This window comes from Ostrinia nubilalis, chromosome 3, assembly GCF_963855985.1.
Source record: "Ostrinia nubilalis chromosome 3, ilOstNubi1.1, whole genome shotgun sequence".
Classification (NCBI taxonomy): Eukaryota; Metazoa; Arthropoda; class Insecta; order Lepidoptera; family Crambidae; genus Ostrinia; species Ostrinia nubilalis.
Window position 1 is genome coordinate 10,383,262 of NC_087090.1, and position 21,591 is coordinate 10,404,852.

Genomic DNA, 21,591 nt, shown 5'->3' on the forward strand with positions numbered 1-21,591 from the left:
TTCCTAACTTCTTGCTGCCAGCAGCATGGCCACTGGCTCCGTTGTCTAACATTATGTAGGTACAGTTACAGTCGACAGCGCGTCAGAATTTGATTTGTTGCATTATTAGCACCTATCGCGACTACATAAGATGCCAGTTACCTTGATCTGCCGTGGTCTGTACCTACATAGAAATTAGGTCAGTGCTCATTTAAAGTTATAAATAAGTTAAAATATGTATGAATAAACTGAGTTTAAACTATCATAGACATGTTTGTACAACTACAAAAATGGAGCATAATAACTACTTATTAGTTAGCTTAGGGTCGTAGTAAGTACAACCTACCATACACGCTTTGCATTTTATTAACATGAGACCAAGTAGAAACTAGGCACATTGAAACTTGAAACACGCAATTCATTTTCATTTAATACTAATTCAAAGTTCTGTGCCCACTAAACCGTAAACGCCGCTTCCTGTCAAATTTATATGAGTATTTCTCAAAAAAAATGTACATTTTAAAAAAAAAAGTGTGCTTTGAAACAGTTCAAAAGTTTTATATTTATAAATCATCACACAAAAAAAACACACACACAATTTTGAAGGATGAATATTAATCTTTAAGATAACGAAGAATTATAGCTATAATCCTACTTATTACCAAATATTTAGATATTTTAAAAATAGTCCTTTTTTACCTTTCATACAAAAACCTGTTTGCCACCCTAGCTTTTTCATGTATTTTTGTTTCATAAAATGCGATACGTAACTAAATTATTGTAAATTTCTTTGTATTATCGTTCTACAGTAATCGCAGTTTCTGTATCAAATTGATTTTCTATGGGGTGTCATAATGAATTGGCAATTTAAAGCAAAAAAACAAAATGAGTCGCTCTCATTTACTATTTCGTTATTTACTCTTTAGTTACGATTTATTTCTACTTTCCCATGGTTTCTGAACAATTCCGTATTTATTTTACACGGACAACAATAGCTGCACTCTGAATGGCTGTTGGCCTGACGTCTCCGCCATAACATCTATCGCGAAAATTAGTAAAAACGTGTGTGTTTTGTGGGATTACTTTTTCGTAACAGGCAGTAAAATCAGCGATTTTATATAGAACGGTAAGTCTTCATTTAACCATTTTTTGTAATACGTGTGGTACGAACATTTAGTAAGCTTTTATATTTGCTGTAACAAATTTTATCAAAAAAATTCTTGTTTCTGATCTCATTTTGTCTAATATTTCGTTACGTTTTTTACGAATTTCGTTACGTTACGAAAAAGTACAACATAATGCTGAGTGTATACCTCAGATCATAGAATCTATGATCTGAGGTGTATACTGTTATTACCTGACTAAGCATAGTAATATTCACTTCTTAATTTATTTCAAAAAATATAGAGCGTTAATAACAAAAGGATTGGATACTATCTGCTTTACAGAAGTGCCACCAGCAAAAAATTATCAAATCATTTAGATTACGTTTTTATGTGATTACTTCTTTTGTTTTTTTAGGAATGCCGCCAAAAACCAATGCCGAAAGGCAAAAAGCTTACAGAGAACGACTCAAAATGGATAAACATGATGGAACAAAAATAATTTTATTAAAATAGTATGAATGATTACTCCCTTATTTTATTTCTAACCCCTTAATATTACCCCGTATTTGGGTGCATACTTACAAATATTTCGAATTGAATAAATGAAGAGAATTCACAATATTTCGCCAATGTATAACAAGCCTTATGGCCTTACTATTTCGTTACTACCGTTTCGTTACGTACATTTTTTTTGAGAAATACTCATATAACAATTAGTTTTTACCCAAAATAAATTTCTGTCACAGAAAATTTTGATCGCGCGCGTCCTTGTATCTAAAACCGGCATAAAAACTATCCTATGTCTGACTCTCAACTTCTCTATACAAAATTTCATCAAAATCGGTTCAGTGGTTTAGGCGTGCAAGCATAACAGACAGTTACTCGCATTTATAATCTTTAAAAGTAGGACTATGATTACGTTAAGAAGATGATTTAATATATGTAATTACTAAAGAATCATTTAAATGATTCTTTGCCTTAGTTACAATGTAGAACATTACTGTCCTCGTATTTATAGCTGGGGGTGAAATATAAGAGCTATGCCCAATTCCTTTACTCCCCCGACTTGAATACCTACATAGTGTATTTGATAGCAATCTACACTAGGAAGGCAACTGTTTTTTACTTATCTAAACATTTACTAAAGTACTTAGTTGTTAAAAAAACAGCATTTATGAGATGCAACTTTAACTACAAGTTACTATTTTTTAGAAACTAGGTTCGAGACAACTAATAATTAATGCCAGAAAAAAAAATCTAATAATTTTTTATTACTTTTCAGTAGTTTTCAGTTACTTATAAATTCATATTTGCACATGCACAAATTCGTTTAGACAGTGGTTAAGCCTACTACACTAGACCTTGACGAGGCAGACATTTATTGCAGAAACTACGATAATACGAGTTCGCGACCTTCACCCCATCATCTGCCGAGTAGACCCGTTTAATTAGTCAGATTAACGTAGAGCGAAACACGGAGGCCGAGCCGGACGAAGGCTCCGCGTAAACGCACCAACTGTCCGCAGCCGGTGGATGTTCATGTCACGCGCCATGTCTTTTTCATACCGCGCAAATGAAGATTTGTGTCGAGTGGCCGTCACCGTAACCGTGACGCGGACACCAAGTTGACCGAGTCGCGAGTGGAAGCCAGTGCGGTGCCTAAGGAGACAGCCCCAGCCCCATGAAGCAATTCTGCAATCTAGCATTGATTAGAACCAGAGTTAGAACTAAGTAAGGTTTTACGTGATAGACTTGAGTATTTTCTTCTGAACTAATAAAGAAATTCACCATATCGTGGCGATGAAAGATGTGGGAGTAAAATAAATAAATAGATCAATAAATAAAAGTCTAAAACGTCGTCACTTCGTTTCCAATGGTAACAAAATTCCTATCCTTTAAAAAATATCCTAGTTTATTTAAAATATCTATTTTATTTTTTATTTTATTTTATTAGGGACAACAAACAAATCTATTCATCAACACACGAAATAAATAAACATGCGAAACAACAAGCGAGAAAAAAGGAGTGGTGCGGTGCACGTCTTACATTTTACGATGACTTTTTAATAAGTAGGATGTCTTAATGTGGGGGACCTCGAAGTTCGTTTTTTTTCACATCACAATGTTTACATTACCGCGGATTGATAAACTAACTAAAAAACTGGTTTTACAAACAATAGCACAGAGATTGCCCACAGCAGCATGACGCGTGTTCGATGGCTTCCGTTTCGATTCCCGGTCATATAATTTTGTAAACCGCTATCATAGACGATTCCTTTAACTCTCGTCTGCGCGTAATAAGTTACTTGCATAGTTAGGTGCTATTTATTTTTTATTATTAGTATAGTAATTATCTACCTATTTCGTAACTAGTATTGTCTTATATTGTAATAAAGTGTGCGCAGTCGACGACACAAGTTACAGTTTCATTAAGTTGGTATTCAACGATCTATTAATTAACTATTATATGTAAATTAAGGAAGAGCGGGGGCCTCCTGACACAGGAGCTTCTCTACGCGCCTACCAGGCTGGCCCCTACAAATTGTATGTTAAAACAAAGGTAGACTGAAATAGACCAGCGTGCCGCGCGAGCACATTCGCCCAGTGTGGACGCACCATTATGATACGGTACCTACAAAAGTACTAAATATAAGACCATAAGTTATCGCTTCATGAGATGACAGGACAGATTTGTGTACATATGACTTGCTGTTGTCTACTAACCCTACTAAATCGGTGGGTGAAATTGTGAACTATCCCTCTATAAAAGTAGCATAGTGCCTCTCGTAAAGTAGCAATAGTCCGGTTATTAGTTAAATTGAACTAATAGGTACTTGGTTGTTGGGGCTTTATGATATCTGGATTCTGAACTGAGGGCCCATTTGTTTTACTAGGACGTTGCACGCGTTGGTTTGGTTATTCGAACGACGGCTCCTCAAAATCTGTATTCGGCATCTTTGTAACCGTATTACTAAGGCCATTTTGAAATATGTATCTGATGTGGTGAATATAATTGATATAAGGCAGGAAATTACATATTGTGCTATTTAGCACTAAAAAGAAATGATAACTGGCAGTGAATGCCTTCTGAGATTAAGTTCCACTTATGTAGCAATTAGTTATATGGCAATAAAGTTTACATACATAAACATGCAAGCTTCAATAGAAAAAATAAATAAAAACGGAGTGTATAACTGGTATAACTTTGTGGTATGACGAAGATTAAAATTTGTACATGGAATGAGCATAAAATAATGTACCATTCTAAAACGGCAAAACAATGTTTACATTTAATATTACATAGGTAGGTAGTACTTTCTGCTAAGGAAATCTTAGTACTTATCTAATCTCGAGTCTGCACAGGCACAGTCGCCAATTCAAAAATAAAAAAATAGGTAAGTAAGTAGGTAGGCGTCAATTTTATAGTGCGATAGTCATCATAGGACAGATTACCGAATAGTTCCGATAGCCAACGATTCTCTTTAGTCACTTTAGTTTGTGTATGTCGTAGGTTACATTAATTTTACTCGTAGGTTTCATTAATTCTTAAATTTTCAATTTTTTTTGGACTTTAGTCGATACTACGCTTCCACGCAATCTATGCACATGTCGTGGCAGTTTTTAATTAAGGCTACACTATAAACACATATTGTTTTCAATTATTTTTTTTACAGTTAATTGTGTACCTATGTCTTGTTAGCTGTCCTTAAATATAATATAAATTTTATAATACCGTCCGTTTGGTTTTATTCTGGGATCTTTACCTTTGATATTCGTATGGTTACCTACAGATATTTTTTTTAATAGGTAACGAAATAAGATTTTTTTTTAATTTACAATGTTAATGAATGGCGTTAATATAGGATAAGCTGATAACATGCATGAGTCATTCCTTATGAATTGATAATTCACGTGCATTATTTAACTTTCGCTGACCGTTATTGAATAAATCAGTGTTCGCAAATACATAGGTAAATTTAAAAAAGTAAAAATAACAAAATAAACTTAGTCCAAACTTAGGACCGGTAACGAAATACTAAAAGCCACTTGTCTAAAGCTTCAGCCAAACCAACACGAAGTGATCGCCATAGCATGCACGCCTTGGTTTGGCTTGGTGTGACCGATCAACTGATGCAATTTGTATGGAAAAGTAATCATTTTTTTTTGTATTTCGTTATTGTAAAATGTTGTAAATAGTCGCCCCATTCGGATCGGAAAAGGTTATTCTTACAATTTTACCCTTAAAACTGCAGGAGGTTAAGTTACCTATACAACATCGAAACTGTCGCGCACTAATTCATGTTAAATGTTACTTACCTAAATATTATACTATAAATAAATAAGTAGTTCGTGAGTACAGTAAGCAATATAAAGCATTGAGATAAGTTATAAAATTTAGGTATGCAGATATTTACCAGTTATTTAATTTTACTCAGCTTCGGGAACTTTATAGCCTTTGGCTGAATTTCGGACGATCTTAGAATATGGTGCAGTCCTGTTGTCCCCCCTGGCTAGGGGAGACAACAGGACTAAATTTTTAATCAATGATTTGAGGACTGTTAATTCCTCCCTGGCAAACATTGAGTATTTAGAAGCCATATATTTTTATAACTTTTAAGATGAACTGAAAATGGAGTACCTTACTGAATGTCATACTTATTGCCAAACTAAATACCTAAACGAATGTCAAATAATAATTAACATTTTGTTAATGAAAAAAATATAAGTTGTTGGTACCGGCAGTACCGGTATCCGAAAATCTTTAAATGAATTATCCCTACTAAATAATTTAAGTAAATGCGAAAAACTTTATCTGTCTGTCTGTTACAAATTCACGCCTAAACCATTGAACCGATTTTGATATTTGGTAAAGAGATAGTTTTGAGTCCCGGGAAAGGACGTGGGATAGTTTTTATGCCAGTTTTTGAAACAGGAAGGCGCTCTTATATTTTTTTCTGTGACAGACAAAATTTTACGCAGACAAAGCCGAGGGCAAAAGCTAAGTTAAAGGTATGCTATTCTCATGTATAAAAAATATTATCTTCTGTAAAGTTTACTAAAAATCCGTTTAGTAGTTTTTAAATAAGTGAAAGAGTATCAAACATCCATACTCACAAACTTTGACATTTATAATATTAGTAGGTAGGACGCTAAAACGGCAAAATTTTAAATTAATCATAATATTTAACACTTGCTCAGTGATTCAACAAGCGGCCGCCCGCGACTTCGTATGCGTGGAATCCGTTTTAAAATTTCGTAAAATTCTATTATATCCTTCATATTATTTCATTTCCTTAAATAAATAGTTAAATAAAATCCGTTCTTGGCAGACATGTCTACACTCAATAAGGAACTTACCTGCCAAGTTTTAAGTTTGTAGGTGTCAGTATCGGCACCAACACCTTATTTTTTTCGTTATCAAAATGGTAATTATTATTTAACAAACGGTTAGGTATTCAGTTTGGCAATTTGGCATTCAGTCAGGTCAGGTACTTCAGTATTTAAAAAAATATTTTATACATAATCAAAAAGGCATATCAGTACAGTTTATGTATAATACCCTAAGTTCCAATACCAGCAGTACCTATGCAATAGGTACAATAATAAGTAATATTAATCTTAACATTGTGTCATCGGGTTATAAACGGCGTTACGATAAAAAAATTTCGTCTAGTTTCGTCCATGTTAGTCATGTTAGAGAAGTAGTTTTTGGAACGTTCAATTTAAAGCAGGAGGAAGGGGTTAACAAACGGGACTACATATTTTGAAATGTTAAGACATTTTATGAGAAATTTTACAGACGATTCCGATGAAGTAGGTTATAAGTACAGGGTGAAAACGATATCTCACTCGAATTTTTATAAACTATAAGTACCTACTTACAAGATATCGAAAAACTGAACCTGAAAGTGCTTCACGAGCTGTTTCAAATGATATTAACAATAGGTTACAGAATAAACCATACCACATAATAGAAGTGTTAAAAATTTAAATTCTTATTTAAAATTATTTGTGGGAAACATTGGTTTTACTTGCTATAATAGGTATTCTCAAGAGATGAGTGCAATGACTATGCTTGTACTAAATTTATGAAAGCTTGGTTTTGGATAGATCCAGTTCGTTTATTGATACCGTTCGTTAGGTCTCGTTTAGGATAAGTACTTAACCAGTTTTACGATATCTTGTAATAGTTTTCAATATTGTGTAGCTATACTAAATGTATGAAAGTTGACCCAGGTGATCAAAGTGGATGGATAGATCCAGTTTATTCTGTAATCTATTATTGATACAGTTTGATAGAACTCGTGAAGCACTTTCAGGATCGGTTACTATTTTTTCGATATCTTTTAGTTTAGAAATAATCGAAGTGAATCACTTATCGTTTCCACCCTGTATAATTCGGTTACGTCAGAAAAAAAGATTACGTAGGAACTTAAAAAAATAATTTCAATGTTACCAAAGCTAACATAAGACATTTTAATGTGTTCACACGATTCCACTCAGGAACGAAGACCCATCAGGATCATTCGCGGAAAATATTCTCAATTCTCAAACGGGTGGTGTTCAGCTAATTATTGCAAATCAGACATTGAAATCATCTTTTGATCTTAAATGGTACATTTGGATGTTATATAAACTTGGAAGGATCACTGATAATGATCGGCGAAGAAACTAGAATAAAAAGAAAAATCGTCAGCAACCTACGCAAATAAACTAAGATGGGTTACCTACGTCGCGTCGTTTTTTATATTATCATGCTTTCCCTTATTTGGAAATCATGCTGTCCAAATGATTTAGTCAAAACAAAGACATATTTAAAGTGCTTAACAAGACGATATTATGTAATAGAATTCATAACCGATACTACGAAAAGTATAGACACAACGCGCTATATGATGTTGTAACTAATGACGAAAATTGTTTGGACACAATGTATTGCGTAGCTTGCCAGTATGAAAAGCCAGCAGTTACTTAGATATGTTTAGATTGATTGATTCATTGTTTATGTACTGATATTAGTGAATCAACAAAAAATTTCCGCGAGTGCATTGAGCTTCTTGTTTATAGAATGACCTGTAGTTTAAGATAGGTACAATCAGCGTCAAATAGTTCATGACACCCAAGTAGCCAAAAGGGTTATGCTGCCACAATTTTTTGGCCACTTTGGATGTCACGAACTATTTGACGCTGACTGTACCTAGTTACGTAGTATGTTTCACTCCTTGTGCTTTTCACTTTTGAGAGCTTTACACAAAGGTACTATAGTAATGATGTATTGTTGATTTTTCAATGTGTACCACACTCAGATCATAGAAGGGAATAGATGTGAAACGGGGGCGTGGCGCGTGTCTCCGCGATATGCCCAGAAACTAACATCGCCCGCGACGCCAGGTTAGTCGCGATTCAGTCGTACTGAGGAAATGTTCTCCGATATTGTTGGATAATGCGTCGTAACGTGCAATAACATAAGTGAAACGAAGAACTACAGGAACAATGAAGTCATTTACCACATGTAAGTATTGCAAATCCATTGGTATTTTGCTTATAAATAAAAAAAACTAAACATTTTTACGAACGAATTCAGTGCCGTGTCATTTACTGCGATATCGAAATTAGTGGTGATAAAAATTCAAACACGTTGTACATTGACGATTTAGTTAGCAACCACTTTATGTCATGCGTAACTACTGCGCAATGTATTTTATTTCTTCCGATATCCACTGACGCGTGAAAATACACAGTACGGCCGCATGTGCCGGTCGTAACATAGTGCAGGGTTCGTGTTCTAATACGGTTTCCTAATATCGATAAATAGAAGTAAATTATTATTTTCTATTTTCTAATTTTGAATGAAAAAATCATGAGTTGCTTGCGATTTTTAAGTTTTTACAAAAACAATAACAATAGTAGAAGGGATTAGTAACTGTCAACTATGTAATTACTATAAGAGCTAGTTGAAAGCCTAATATAGGCATTATTTTTGATAAACATAGGCGGTACGAATTTCGCCATAATTAAAAAGTTAATGCGCGATAGTAGTTAATAATAATTACAGTGATCCTGTTATTATTATTAAAGTAAATACAGTGGAATCCCGATTATCCGGATCAATTAAAACCAGGGGTGTTCCGGATAATCGATTTCAAAGTAAAATCAAACAAAAATTAACTTTTTACACTAGAAAGGGTTTTCAATACATCATTTTAGACCATTGGATGAATCAAATTCTTATAACAATGAACCAAGACGACGTCTGTACCGTGTTACGGTGGCAGCGCCTTGCCGTTTTGATGGGTCCAGACCCTAAATCGGTAATTAGAACCGGGAAGAATGAGTCCGGATAATCGGATATCCGGATAATAATAATAATAATAATAATAATAAAATATTTATTTTCATAAAAAGCTAGGTACAATACAAGGCAGCAGTAGTTATTGCACTAGGCTCGCAGACCTGTGTCGCAATAACTATAAGTGGGTTTACAATTTTTGAATTACTATTTTAAGTACTGTAGCTCCGGTTCATACTAATGAATTTAAAATAATTTAAAATAAGAGCGACTTTGAAACAAAATAAAAAGGTTATTAAATTAACAAAATATAAAAAAGCAAAAAACAAAAAACAAAAGTGTGAGTGTGTTGAGTAGTATGTATTAGTGAGAGTGTTGTGTAGTGTGCATTAGTGAGTGAGATGTGTAGTGTGTATTTGTGAGTGTGATTGAGTGTATGTAAGCGCAGTTGTTACAGGTAAGGCAAGCATAATTATCAGAAATTAAATGTTATTGGGAAGAATCTGTTCTGTTTCCTTATATGAAAGGTTTAGTAGCCAGGTTTTAATTACCTGTTTAGCATGTCGTGAAGTTAGATTTTTTATGGGACATTTTTTGACCACAGTGTTGTAAATGAAAGGGTGGGAATAGAGAGGTAAACGTTGAGCAAATTTTGAACGGACTGAAGGTACGGGAATTTTAAAAATGCGATGTTTTAGCAGGGATTCGTAAATTGGAGAGTTAAGAGTCTTTTTATGTAGAGAACAAGTAACCCGCCACACATATAATTGCCGTACGCTAAGAATTTCAGCTTCTTTGAAGAGTAACTCTGTGGGGAAGCGATATGGTTTCTTAAGCATGACTTTCAGGACAGCGCGTTGAGCTCTTTCGATTTCAATAAAACTAGATTTGATCGCCCCACCCCATACACTTATACAATAAATCAAAATGGATTGACAAAGTGAGGTGTAGACCATATTTAGGACATCTCTAGGAGCAGATCGTCGAAGTGATTTAAAGATGTATAGAAGTTTTCTAAGGCGGGCAGACACCGCTGACACTTGTTTCTTGAAAGAAAGTTTGTCATCTATCTGCACTCCCAGGTATTTGATTTGGCTGGTCCTTTCTACAATATCACAGTTACAATTTGTAGTTGTCGCGGTATTGCTATTACCTGCTATTGTAGTTGTGGGTTTGCATTTATGTATTACTAGCTTTAGCAGAATGTTGGGGGACGAAGCGCTGGTTTTATGAAAGGCTAAGTATTTTGTTTTAGATGCGTTTAGGGTTAAAAGGTTGCGATCCATCCAGTTGGCTACATGTGACATGCCTTCTTCGGTGGTCTTAAGAGTGCTCTCCCAAGATGAGGCCCGGAAAAGCACCACCGTGTCATCGGCGTAACATATAGTTTGTGCATTGTCCAGGGACATATTTAGGAGATCATTCACGTACATTATGAATAAAGTGGGGCCAAGGATGCTTCCCTGGGGTACCCCAAATCTCACTGGTAGCGCGTTGCTGGTATAATTACCGACTCTGACGGATTGGTGTCGGTTGGTGAGGTAACTTTCGAACCAGTTGAGAGGAGCTCCTCTAATACCGAGGCATTCCAGTTTTCTCAAAAGGATCGACGAAGACACTGTGTCGAATGCCTTCGCCAGATCTATGAAAACCCCAATGCAGCACTCCTTCCGGTCCAAGGAAGAGGAAATTGTATTAATAAGCAGAGAGACAGCATCTTCCGTAGATACCCCCCTTCTAAATCCAAATTGAGAATTAGAAATAAGTTTGTTTTTCTCTAGGTATTTAACCAAGCGCTTATTGATGACTTTTTCGAGTAGTTTCGCAAATATACTGAGCAGTGATATGGGCCTATAGTTTGACGGAGAGCTTTTGTTTCCATCCTTGTGGATGGGTGAGACTATAGCTTGTTTCCAGCGCTCGGGAAATACGCCCGTGCTGATGCTGAGATTAAAGATGTAAACTAATGGTTCTAATATAATATGACGTATTTGTTTAATTAATTTAGGAGTATACCCGTCTAAGCCAGGTGCACTCTCATCCTTCAGCTTTCGAATAAATAAGTCTACTTCATATTTATCTGTCGGTGACATGTAGAAAGATTCTAGTGGTGAATCTGGGATCTTAACTTCAGAAGCCAGTTCAGTTTCAGTAGCAGAGAGTTTTGTAAGGATTTTGTCGGACAAGTTTTTACCAACAGATGTAAAAAACGCATTTACTAGGTTAAGTGCTTCGTATGGATCAGACTTAGTCTTGGTTAGATCGTTTGAGTTGTTATTATGACTGGTGATATTGCAGATATCCTTAATGTTTGACCACAGTTTTTTAAGGTTATTTCTATTGTTTATGATTTGTTCATTATAATACTTAGTTTTGATCCTATGTAATAGTTCAGTGAGAAAATTTCTGTAACGTTTATAGCTAATTTGAATTATGTGATCAGATGGATTTCGCTTTGCCTGTAGGTGTAGTTTATCACGAGTTTTTTGACATCGCATTAATCCAGGGGTGATCCAGGGTTTGATGTTATCTTGGGACCGTCTGATAGTTACAAGTTTGCAATTATTGACTAATGCCGCGTTTAGTAAGTCAGAAAATCTATCTGCAGCAATCGTGGCGTCATCACTATTCAAGACATCCGACCAGTCTGCTTCAGACAGCTCCAAGGTCAGTCCTTGTAAATCAATTTTATGTCTAGTTCTTTTGGGAGGACGTTTTGACAGATGAGCAGTAGAGAGACCGGCAATACAAATATCGTGATCTGTAATGTTGCTGCTGCACACCAGACCAATTGCGTTTCCAGTTGGATTTTTAATGTAAATGTGGTCCAGACATGCTGTTTTGCGTGTTGGTTCGGTTATTGCAGGTATCAACTGATGTTCGGCCATAAGGCATGTGTAGTCAGCTAGTTTCTCGCTAGGGGTATCGTTAAGTAAGTCTAGATTTGTGTCGCCTAAGACGACTATGGTTTTCATGGATTTATAATTCACTAGAATATTGTTTAAGGAGTATAAAAATTTGTCTACATTGCTAAAGGATGGGGATCGGTACACTCCCAAAATGAGGATATCATTTATAGTTATGGTTAGGAAATTGCATTCATCGCAGAGTGGTTCGTCAACAGTAGGGTTCCATTTATCTTTAACATAAGCAGTTATTCCACTACTCTTGTTAATTGAATTTCTAGTGCGGTACGCACAGTAGCCCGGAATTTGAGGGATGATGGAGTGTTCATGGAGCCAGCACTCGGTCAACATTATTATGTCAAGATCTACAGTAAGTCTATTTAGAGTCACTAGAAATTCGTCAAAATTATGTTGGATACTTCTAATATTCAAAGTAAGGACCTTTAGGTTTAAGTTTGTAGTTAAATAAGGTAAACAATTCTCAGGACTGTCAAGTGCGAGACATTTAGTTAGTAAAATATTATCTATATCCGTTAGAGCTTCCATTAAATTTATACTTAAATTTACGTAAGGGGAAGTCCGCACTTGACGTCCTGAAAAGAAACATGATATGCTTAACTATCAACTGCCTAAAGTGTAACAGAGAGTAGTAATGCTGATCTAAGTTTGAGTATACTATGTGGTTGTGTATTGAGTTTTGTGGTGTTGAGTTATGTGTAGTGTAGTGTTGTGAAGTTAAATACAAAATAAAAGTTTGCCATGCCAATACCGATTTTATGTACCGGAGTTCACTAGGAATTGAGTCACTATAAACACGACTCGCCGGTCGCATTTGCGGGGCCAATTTTGGCTTCAAGTTCTTCAAGACGGCCAATCCGTATTGCAGGCTTGTTGTCGGCCTGTCGGACGAACACGGAGCCATGTCGAGTCCAGCAGTATTTAAAGTTGTGTTGCTTAGCACGAAGTCTGGCTTCCCGAAATAACTGCCGGTTTCTCCGTGTAAGGCGCTCGTTAATATAGACTGCTGTTGCTGGGCCAGCCGTAATTCCCTCTGTAGTGAGTTTCCGTTGTGCTTTACAGGTTGTTATGATTTCGTGTTTCTTGAGGCGGCGCACTAATTTGACTAGGATAGGGCGTGGTTTGTTTTGCCGATCGGTGTTTGATCTTGAGACTGGCCTAGGTCCAACACGTGTTACATAGCAGAGGTCCGACTCGTTTAGTTCGACCCCCAGTTTCTTTGTTGTAGCTTTAACTATGTCAATAAGGCCCTCGTCATTCCTCTCCGGGATGCCAACGAGTTCGATCTCATTACTGATCGCATTTTGCTCTTGTATCTCAAGATCTCTCTGGGACTGTAGCGCTAAACATTTAAGACTTGATATCTCGCGATTGGCGTCATCCAACTTTCTTTTGTAGTCGAACAGAGTCTCGTTCAATGTAGTGGAGATGGACAGAACTTGGGCACTTAAGTCGCCGATCTCTCTCCGTAGGGCCGGAATCCCACTTACTTCTTCTCTGAGCCTCTTGATTTCAAGTAAGATTTCACTTAAATTTACAGGGCTGTCCAAACCCTGGTTTGTGGATTTTACGCTTTTTGAGCCTCTTGAAAGTGTGTTGACATTATCTCTGCCATCTGCGTGCTCTCCGGGGATGTTAGCCACTATGTTGCGGACCGGGGTGTGTGTGTTGTCTCCCTTGGGCTGTGAACTAGTGCAAGTAGGGCATATCCATCTGTCTCTCTGTTTTTGTGTATTTTTTTTCCAGGATTCTTTAGTTAGATTAAGGCAGAGCAGGTCGTATAGCCTTTTGCATTTTACACATTCCATGCATTCCAGATTTTGGATGACATTTCCACACGCAGAGCAAGATTTCGGCATATTTGATATTGGTGATTGATGCGGAGTGAAGATTGTTGAAGAGTAACTCGTCGTTGTGCAGCTTGCTTCGTTCGCCGAGCGCGTAGCGATGAATCAGCGCGGCCGGGCAGGCGAGAACCGAGCGTAGCGCAGGTTCGCGTCAAGGACGAGTCGGTGCGTCACCCGGTCGTCTGTTTACTTTCACTTTTGATAATCGAAGTCCGGATAATCGAGATTCTACTGTAATAATATATTACCAATATTGTAAATACTGGTAAAAATCGCAAGTACCTACTTAACCCATGACTTTTCATACAAACTTTGTCAGTCTATAACTTCTATACTCCATCGATAACGACATTGAGCTTTGATTGGGGTAAATTAATATAAGGTAACTTCATTTAGTCCCAATAATTGATTCTGAGTTTTTCGTCCATACAAAATGGAGCTGACTCCTTTATGCAAAAATCGTTAAAGAACATAATAATAACGTATAATAATAAAAAGGTTTTCATACAAGCATTTTTTAAACCAATTTCGAGCCTTGCCCCCAGGATTTAAAGTATCGATATCTTATCGACTCCATTTTATCTTTCTTCTCTCTAATTGCTTTTTTCAAAGTGTGCGTCACGTCACGCGGCCATTGATTGGCCATAAGGCACGCCTTCTGGCCAGTCACAGCACTTTTAAGCCGGTTGCACATGTTGTCGTAGACTCTCAGTCGCTTTGTTTTTACACAGTTGAATGTGTGTGTGGGAGCTGTGGTGGGGGAAATGTGGGGACACTGGTTCTCGTTGTAGTTACGCGCGACTTCATATCTATTCTCTTTCTATGATCTGAGGTACCACACATTTATCTAGGGAGAAAGCGCGTTACGAGAACCATGGAAACGCAATTAATTATGCAGTGCTTTTCATTTCCAATAGATGCTCTACATGCAGTGTTTTTTTATTTCATGCTCTAGGATATGATTCATAAACATTAATTTGTCTTTCAGAAATCAACATTACATTACCAACTTTCGATGTATCATTTGGGCAGCATGAATTTCAAATGTCATTAAAGTACGTAGGTACCTACTGACGATTGTGTAAAACGGATAAAATAACCATATTGTCACTAGGTAATCGTTAACATGAATGAATTATATGTAGAGGTAGGTACTTCTACTTTACTATTTCTGGTAGGTAGGTACCTACTTACTCAGGCAATTTGTAGGGAGTAAAAATTTGGCTGTAAATCAGTTCCAAGTCAAACTCATTTGGAAGATTTTTTATTCGATTCACAGAAAGCGTAATAAATATAAATAAAATAAAGTGTACCTATGTATCGTGTTGAGGGTGGTGTTTATTACGATTAATTTAGATTTAATAATTAAGCGACTATGCTAAGCTATTTTGAATGCGTTCCATGGTAGGTAAATCGTAGCAGATTACCTACTTAATTATAAACATATTTATTCTTTGTATGCATTACTAGTATGGTAGGATTCACGGACGGAAACTAAATACTTTCTTTCTCTTCCGGAAACTTAGGTATTTTATTGTCATTTCTTTTACAAGTAGGTAGGTACTTACTTATTCCGAAACCTAAATCTGCCATCATATTCATTACCGGAGTCCGCACACATGGCATAGAATCATTTGTACGAGACCTTATCACCTTACATTATCGCGTATGATAGACGGTCATAACTAAAAACGAATCAAATTGCTGATGCGCATCACATTCATTAAAGTTGTCAATTAATTCAAGGTTCTATTCTATTTAAAAAATAAAGTTTCGAATGTCAAAATAGATAATGAAAATGTTATTATTTATTCCAAGATTTTAACATAAGATTGTGTACATAGTTAAGTATCAAGTTAGGTAGACTGCCATTGTTAAATAAATTACTAATTATTATTTGGTAATTAGGTATACCTAATAGATACTTAGATGAGAACATAAGCGACATATCAAATGTGAATGACCAATCGTTTTGCGGAGAAAATTTCTAAATTCCAATGTTCAGATCCGTTCTCTTTTTTTCATTTGCAGTTGGGAATTTAAGTGTCAAAATATCAATAGGTGTTTTAAAGAATTGGTAACCATTTTTCTGATAAATGAGCCGATAGTCTAGTAAAAATATTGTAGGTATAGCTTAGGTTGCATTTCCGTAAAAGATGATAACTATTTACCTTTACCTTTGTTTATATTACTCTTAATTTTAATCCCAAATGGTTTTTTTTTAAAGAATAATAAGTACCTACATACCTATACCTAGTCCGATTTTAAATTCGGCAGAATTCTGACAGCTGTCATTTTTTGACAATTCAGATGTAATAAGCCTTTTTTGCTTTAAATTATTAATAAAAAATGTGTATGAAACGAAATTACATCAAGTACAACTTACAAGAATGAACTATTGTTTGATGTACACTAATTATTATGTACATTTTAGAGATTAGATAGAAGAAAAAAACGTGTTTTTAACACAGTAAAACAAATTATTATCATAAACGGAAATATGTATTGATCATCAATCATCATTATCGTCATCAACTTGGATTATAAAATTGGCATCTTGTTAAACTGGCTATTTTATGAAGCGAAGATTTTACTAACAAAAGGATTTTCATAATAAAGGTTTGTAACCTATGGATTATTAGCCAGGGAGTCCAGTAATAGAAAAAAAGTCCCTATTTTTTTTGCCTGAACAAAAAGTTCACTAATAGTGGAATAAGCCATTTTTTGGTAACTTCAAAAATATGATAATAAAAACTCAAATAACCATTTAGAAATGATCAGTACATTTTTAAGTCTTAGTTTTTCAATTGAAACCGTAAATTCAAGGTAGGATTAGTTTTTAATTTGTGAAAATGCTCTTCATTCTTAGTGGGAATGTTTCAATGTTGGCAACACTTCTGCGTGGAATTAAAAATCAGACTATAGTAAATTTGTAATGGCAATTACTGATAGTTAAAGGAATCAATAAATTATTGAGTATTGAATTCCGTTAATCGCTCGTAATAAGATAATATGATAAACATGCTTGTGTTTCGAGTGGGTTCACCACCACCACAACAGTCGAGCGGTAGCAGGTTCGAACCTTGAACCAGCGTTCCTCGGATGTAGTCGGCCAGTCCGTCCGACCCCTTCACGTTCACACCGTTCGGCTATCGTGCTTTCAATTTTGTGCATGTTTGTAGGTAGGTATCTTCTTAATCTTGTTCTCACTTTAATACATTATTACTAAAGAAAGGTATTTCTCTAATTCATATTACAATGTTATAACAATTTTTTCGGGAGTTATCTGTTTATAGTGCAACCTGAAACTTTATTTTTACTAATATTGTGGACATTTATCTATATTGGTGTTTACACAAGTTCTTTAAAACAACTTTATTTAAAAAAAAATTAAACAAATTTGACACCATTAGAAGCCAAAACCTCCATAATGCCCAATACATTAACTGGCATGTAAATTAAATCTCAATAATCTGGCATTAGTAAAATGGGGAAAATTTGTGTCAAAAATGATACAGTTAAGCCGAGTCGACCTATAAGTACCCTATACCCTATAATAATATAGTATAATCAATACGATATTCTACCGCGTTCTATTGAGAATGTTATTGTTATCGGTTACTACAAAAATATTTCGACAGCCGTTTTTTGAATTAATTGGGTGCCCTTTGATTCGGTACCTTACCTACCAACAAAGATTTATTACTGTTGGTAGTTGTAACGTGTGATTATACTCTTCATGTATCATAACTGGATAATATTATTCCTAACAAAGTATTTATTTACTTTTATCGCAAAAATATCCTTATGTGTAGGTAATAGTTATGGCCTTACGTATAGACGTATAATCTGACTTTGAATTGTTCTCTCGTAGACGTATCGACGACATGTTCTGGAGCGCTGGTCGGTGTCGACTGCACTGCTGAGTATCTTCAAGTAGATCCTATTGAAGATGCACCAGTGGCAGGTGACCTAAGCTTTGCTTCAGTCTTTGAACAGATTGAGGTCAATATTGAACGAAAGAGATATGTCGAATAAATTCAGTTTTTATTTGCAAGTAACACTTTACAAGTGATAAAAAAACTTTGGAACCTGCTAAGTTATACATTTTAGACTTACCACTGACGTAATTGATAACTAAACTACATGTATTAGAGGTCACTTTAACTGCTTGGGCGCTACCTGTAAAAATTAAAAACATTAGTAATACATAATAATGAAGTATAAAAAAGTAACACTTACGCTTCGGTTTAGGTGGTATCAATTTAATAGAACCTGGTTTTTCTATTGGTTCTACTGTTTTAGGTTTCTTTTCTGGTGGAGTTTCAGAGTGTACCGGTGATGGTCTTTTAGGTATTGATACTACTGTGGGTGGCAAAGCTGGAGTAGCTTTTTTATTTAGCAGAGCAGCACGAGATGGTGGTGGCTTTACTTCTTCTTCCAGGCCATGTTTCCTAAACTTGGAATGAAAAGTTTTGACTGTTTTAGGTTTTGGCTCATCTGGTTTCCGAACTTCTATTGATATTGAAGGCTTGTCCTTCTTGACATCGCTTAACTTGGGAATTTTCCCCAGTTTCTGAATAGAAGGAGTTTGATTTTTGTCTTCGACTTTGTCATTTGTTACTTTTTGATCTTTGGATTTTTCAATTTTATTTTTATCTTCATTTTTTTCTTTGTCTTGACTTTTATGTTTATCTTTTCTTTCTTTATCAGAGCTTCTTGCACTCCTGTCGTCCTTAGATCTACTTGAAGAACTACTTTTATCGCTAGATCGTCTACTACTGTCGCTTTTCGATTTTGAACTATGTGAATGCCTATCTTTTTCTTTACTTCGACTTGAGCTAGAACTACTACTTTTGCTGCTACTTTTGTGTTTATCTGATGAAGAAGAATGTGATTTACTCGAGTGTTTAGATGAACTGGATTTAGAACTACTACGATCGCTTGATTTATCTCTGTTTTTATGTTTACTTTTCTCTCTAGATTTTTCACAATCAGATGTTTCTTCTCTGGACTCTTCATCTACATGAGATATAACTTGTTTTCCATCTTTTAATGTTATCTTTAAAACTGGTAAAGCTTCTTGTTCTTCCTGTGCTTGTTCTATTTCTTTTGCAATATTGTCTTTAATATCTAAAGGTTCTGATGAATTGCCTTTGATATTGTTGTCATTTTCATTGTGTTTTTCCATACCCAAGTCATCTTTATACTTTGCAATATCTGTATTCTCTTCATTGCTCGTATTGTCAGGCTTTATTTCTGAATTCGCGTCTGTTATTATTTGTGCTAGTTCAGCTTCTAGAAGAGGTACAACATATTCGCCTTTGACGATCTTTAGCCATTGCTCAACGAGTTTTGAGGCCAAGGCTCTTATTGCTAAAAATATAAAATTTATAATTAAACAAACAAACAAACAAACAGGATGTGGTTTTTTAAAACAACGCCTATCTCAGGTGTAGGTACTACACATGAAAGTAATTACAAGAAAAATAGAAATAAAATGTGAACTATTACTTTATTAGAATTTTATATTTATATTATATACTAGCTTTCCGCTTTTCTAGAATTTTGTCTGTCACAGAAAAACAATATCGCGCGCGTATTTGCTCACCGTTTAGACCTACCCTGGACTACGACAAACATTTTAAAACCAAAATCAGCTCAATCGGTCCAGCGGTTCTCGAGTTTTAATCAGACTAACGAACATCAATTCATTTTTATTTATATAGATTATTTTTGATATCAGTGTCATGCATACTACCCCACCCCTGAGATGGGCGTTGTTTTACAAAACCACACCCTGTAAGTATGTATTATGAATACTAATTGTTAGTTTATGGCACCAAGTTTATGATTTTAAGTGAACAAAAAATAACATATACCTAATACAGTAAATAATAACCACAATATTTTTTATTACCAATTTAAAAATAAAAGTTACTCACCAAAATGGTTTCCTTCCTTTGATAATTCTTTGACGAGTTTTGGACAGTTGTTAGTCTTTAGTCGTTCTATGTCCACGGGGCATAATAATAATAGCTCTAATAGTTCTTTCACAAGAGGCCAGTTTTTAGCGACTATACTCTCAGTAAGCCACATGTGTACAAGCAACCATCCACCTGAACCCATGAATGATCCAAGTAACTCAGTTTCAGTACACTTTAAGATTTGGATATATATGCATTTTGACACTAATTTTTTCGAGAACTTGGTCATCAAACTGAAAAAGATAAAAAGGTTAATGTTAAATAGTGAACTGTAATGTAGTTCTTATAATAACATAATTAATATAACCAGTATGCAGATTTTAACGACTAAAATGTATTAATTAAATTTCTGAAAATTCTTCTGTCAATATTTATTAGCCTGGCACAGAGATTTTTCATATAACAAACATAAGTTAATAATAACTTTTTGTTTAATTAACTACACTGCAGCAGATTATTGAGATAAGAGAAACCAGTAATTATAGAATGCATGATTTTATGTTAAGTACTTATTTAGGGAACTAAAATAAACTTGTAATATTGTTTGACCATCAATTATGTGTATTTTAGCTGAACGGTACCACCTACCATGCACCTAGAGGGCTGAATACTATAAAACAAAGAAGTAGACACAAGGCAGCGCGAGCGAGAACTTTTGTTGTAGTCAATACAAACGTTAGTTATTTGGTTAGGTAGGGTAAACTTCCAGTCATTGGACTTATGGGCTATCTAGTCGAGTTACTGGACCTTATTTTTATTCAATTAACAATAGCATTTCAACAACTATGATATTCTGACTGATGGAGATTAAAAGGCATCAAGTTGGAATTTGCATTGTAATAATAAATACCTACTCCTAAGGTCGTTCAACGGGTGTTTTGTCCAATAACTCATATCGTCCATTGACTGGTACACCTACCCAACGGCATTTTCCCGATGCTTACTTTGACACATAAATGGACAAAAAAATAATCGCCTTTGCTAATCACTTCCGTGCCGGTGTAGTTTTGAATGTTAATCGGCACAAAAAGTTTTCTTCTCGTACATGCACTCCCAAACAGATTTTAATATGTCTAGTAAAAAATGCAGTAAACCTTACCCAGCTAATCTCTGAACTTCATTCCGGCTTTTAATACCACCTTTCGGAGACAAAAGCACGCTAAGGCAGTTGAGTAATTGAATAGGGTCAATGCGGGGCTGAAACAAAGAAAAAACACATTATAATAGAAACGAACTGGTTATACACCACAACAGGGTTCGAAATTATCAAGATAATAACGCTTCATGATAATTATCCGATAATTATCAACAGTATAAGATACATTTGTCATATTGTTTCATAAGAAATTCTGATTGCGAATGTTGCTTTATTGTTGTTTTATGTTTTTGGTTGCTAATTGTTCTCGAGTTATCCATCGTTAGTCGCATAAAGCTTGGAAAATAATTAAATAAATATTT

General features: G+C 35.2%; 1 protein-coding gene and 1 long non-coding RNA gene across 2 annotated transcripts in view; one reads left to right on the top strand and one right to left on the bottom strand.

Annotated features, from left to right (window-relative positions):
- Positions 1 to 21,591, bottom strand: part of LOC135087893 (serine/threonine-protein phosphatase 1 regulatory subunit 10-like) — a 34,790-nt gene that overhangs the window by 3,315 nt on the left and 9,884 nt on the right. The window contains exons 2-4 of the mRNA XM_063982738.1: positions 21,233 to 21,330; positions 20,092 to 20,366; positions 18,389 to 19,522 (exon numbers count right to left, since the gene is read on the bottom strand). Of these exons, the coding sequence (XP_063838808.1) occupies positions 18,389 to 19,522; positions 20,092 to 20,366; positions 21,233 to 21,330 (1,507 nt within the window). The remainder of the gene's footprint in view (positions 1 to 18,388; positions 19,523 to 20,091; positions 20,367 to 21,232; positions 21,331 to 21,591) is intronic.
- On the top strand, positions 1,112 to 18,155 carry LOC135087894 (uncharacterized). Its single transcript, XR_010260928.1, has 3 exons — positions 1,112 to 1,284; positions 1,320 to 8,379; positions 14,979 to 18,155. It is a non-coding gene; the product is annotated as an uncharacterized LOC135087894 (long non-coding RNA).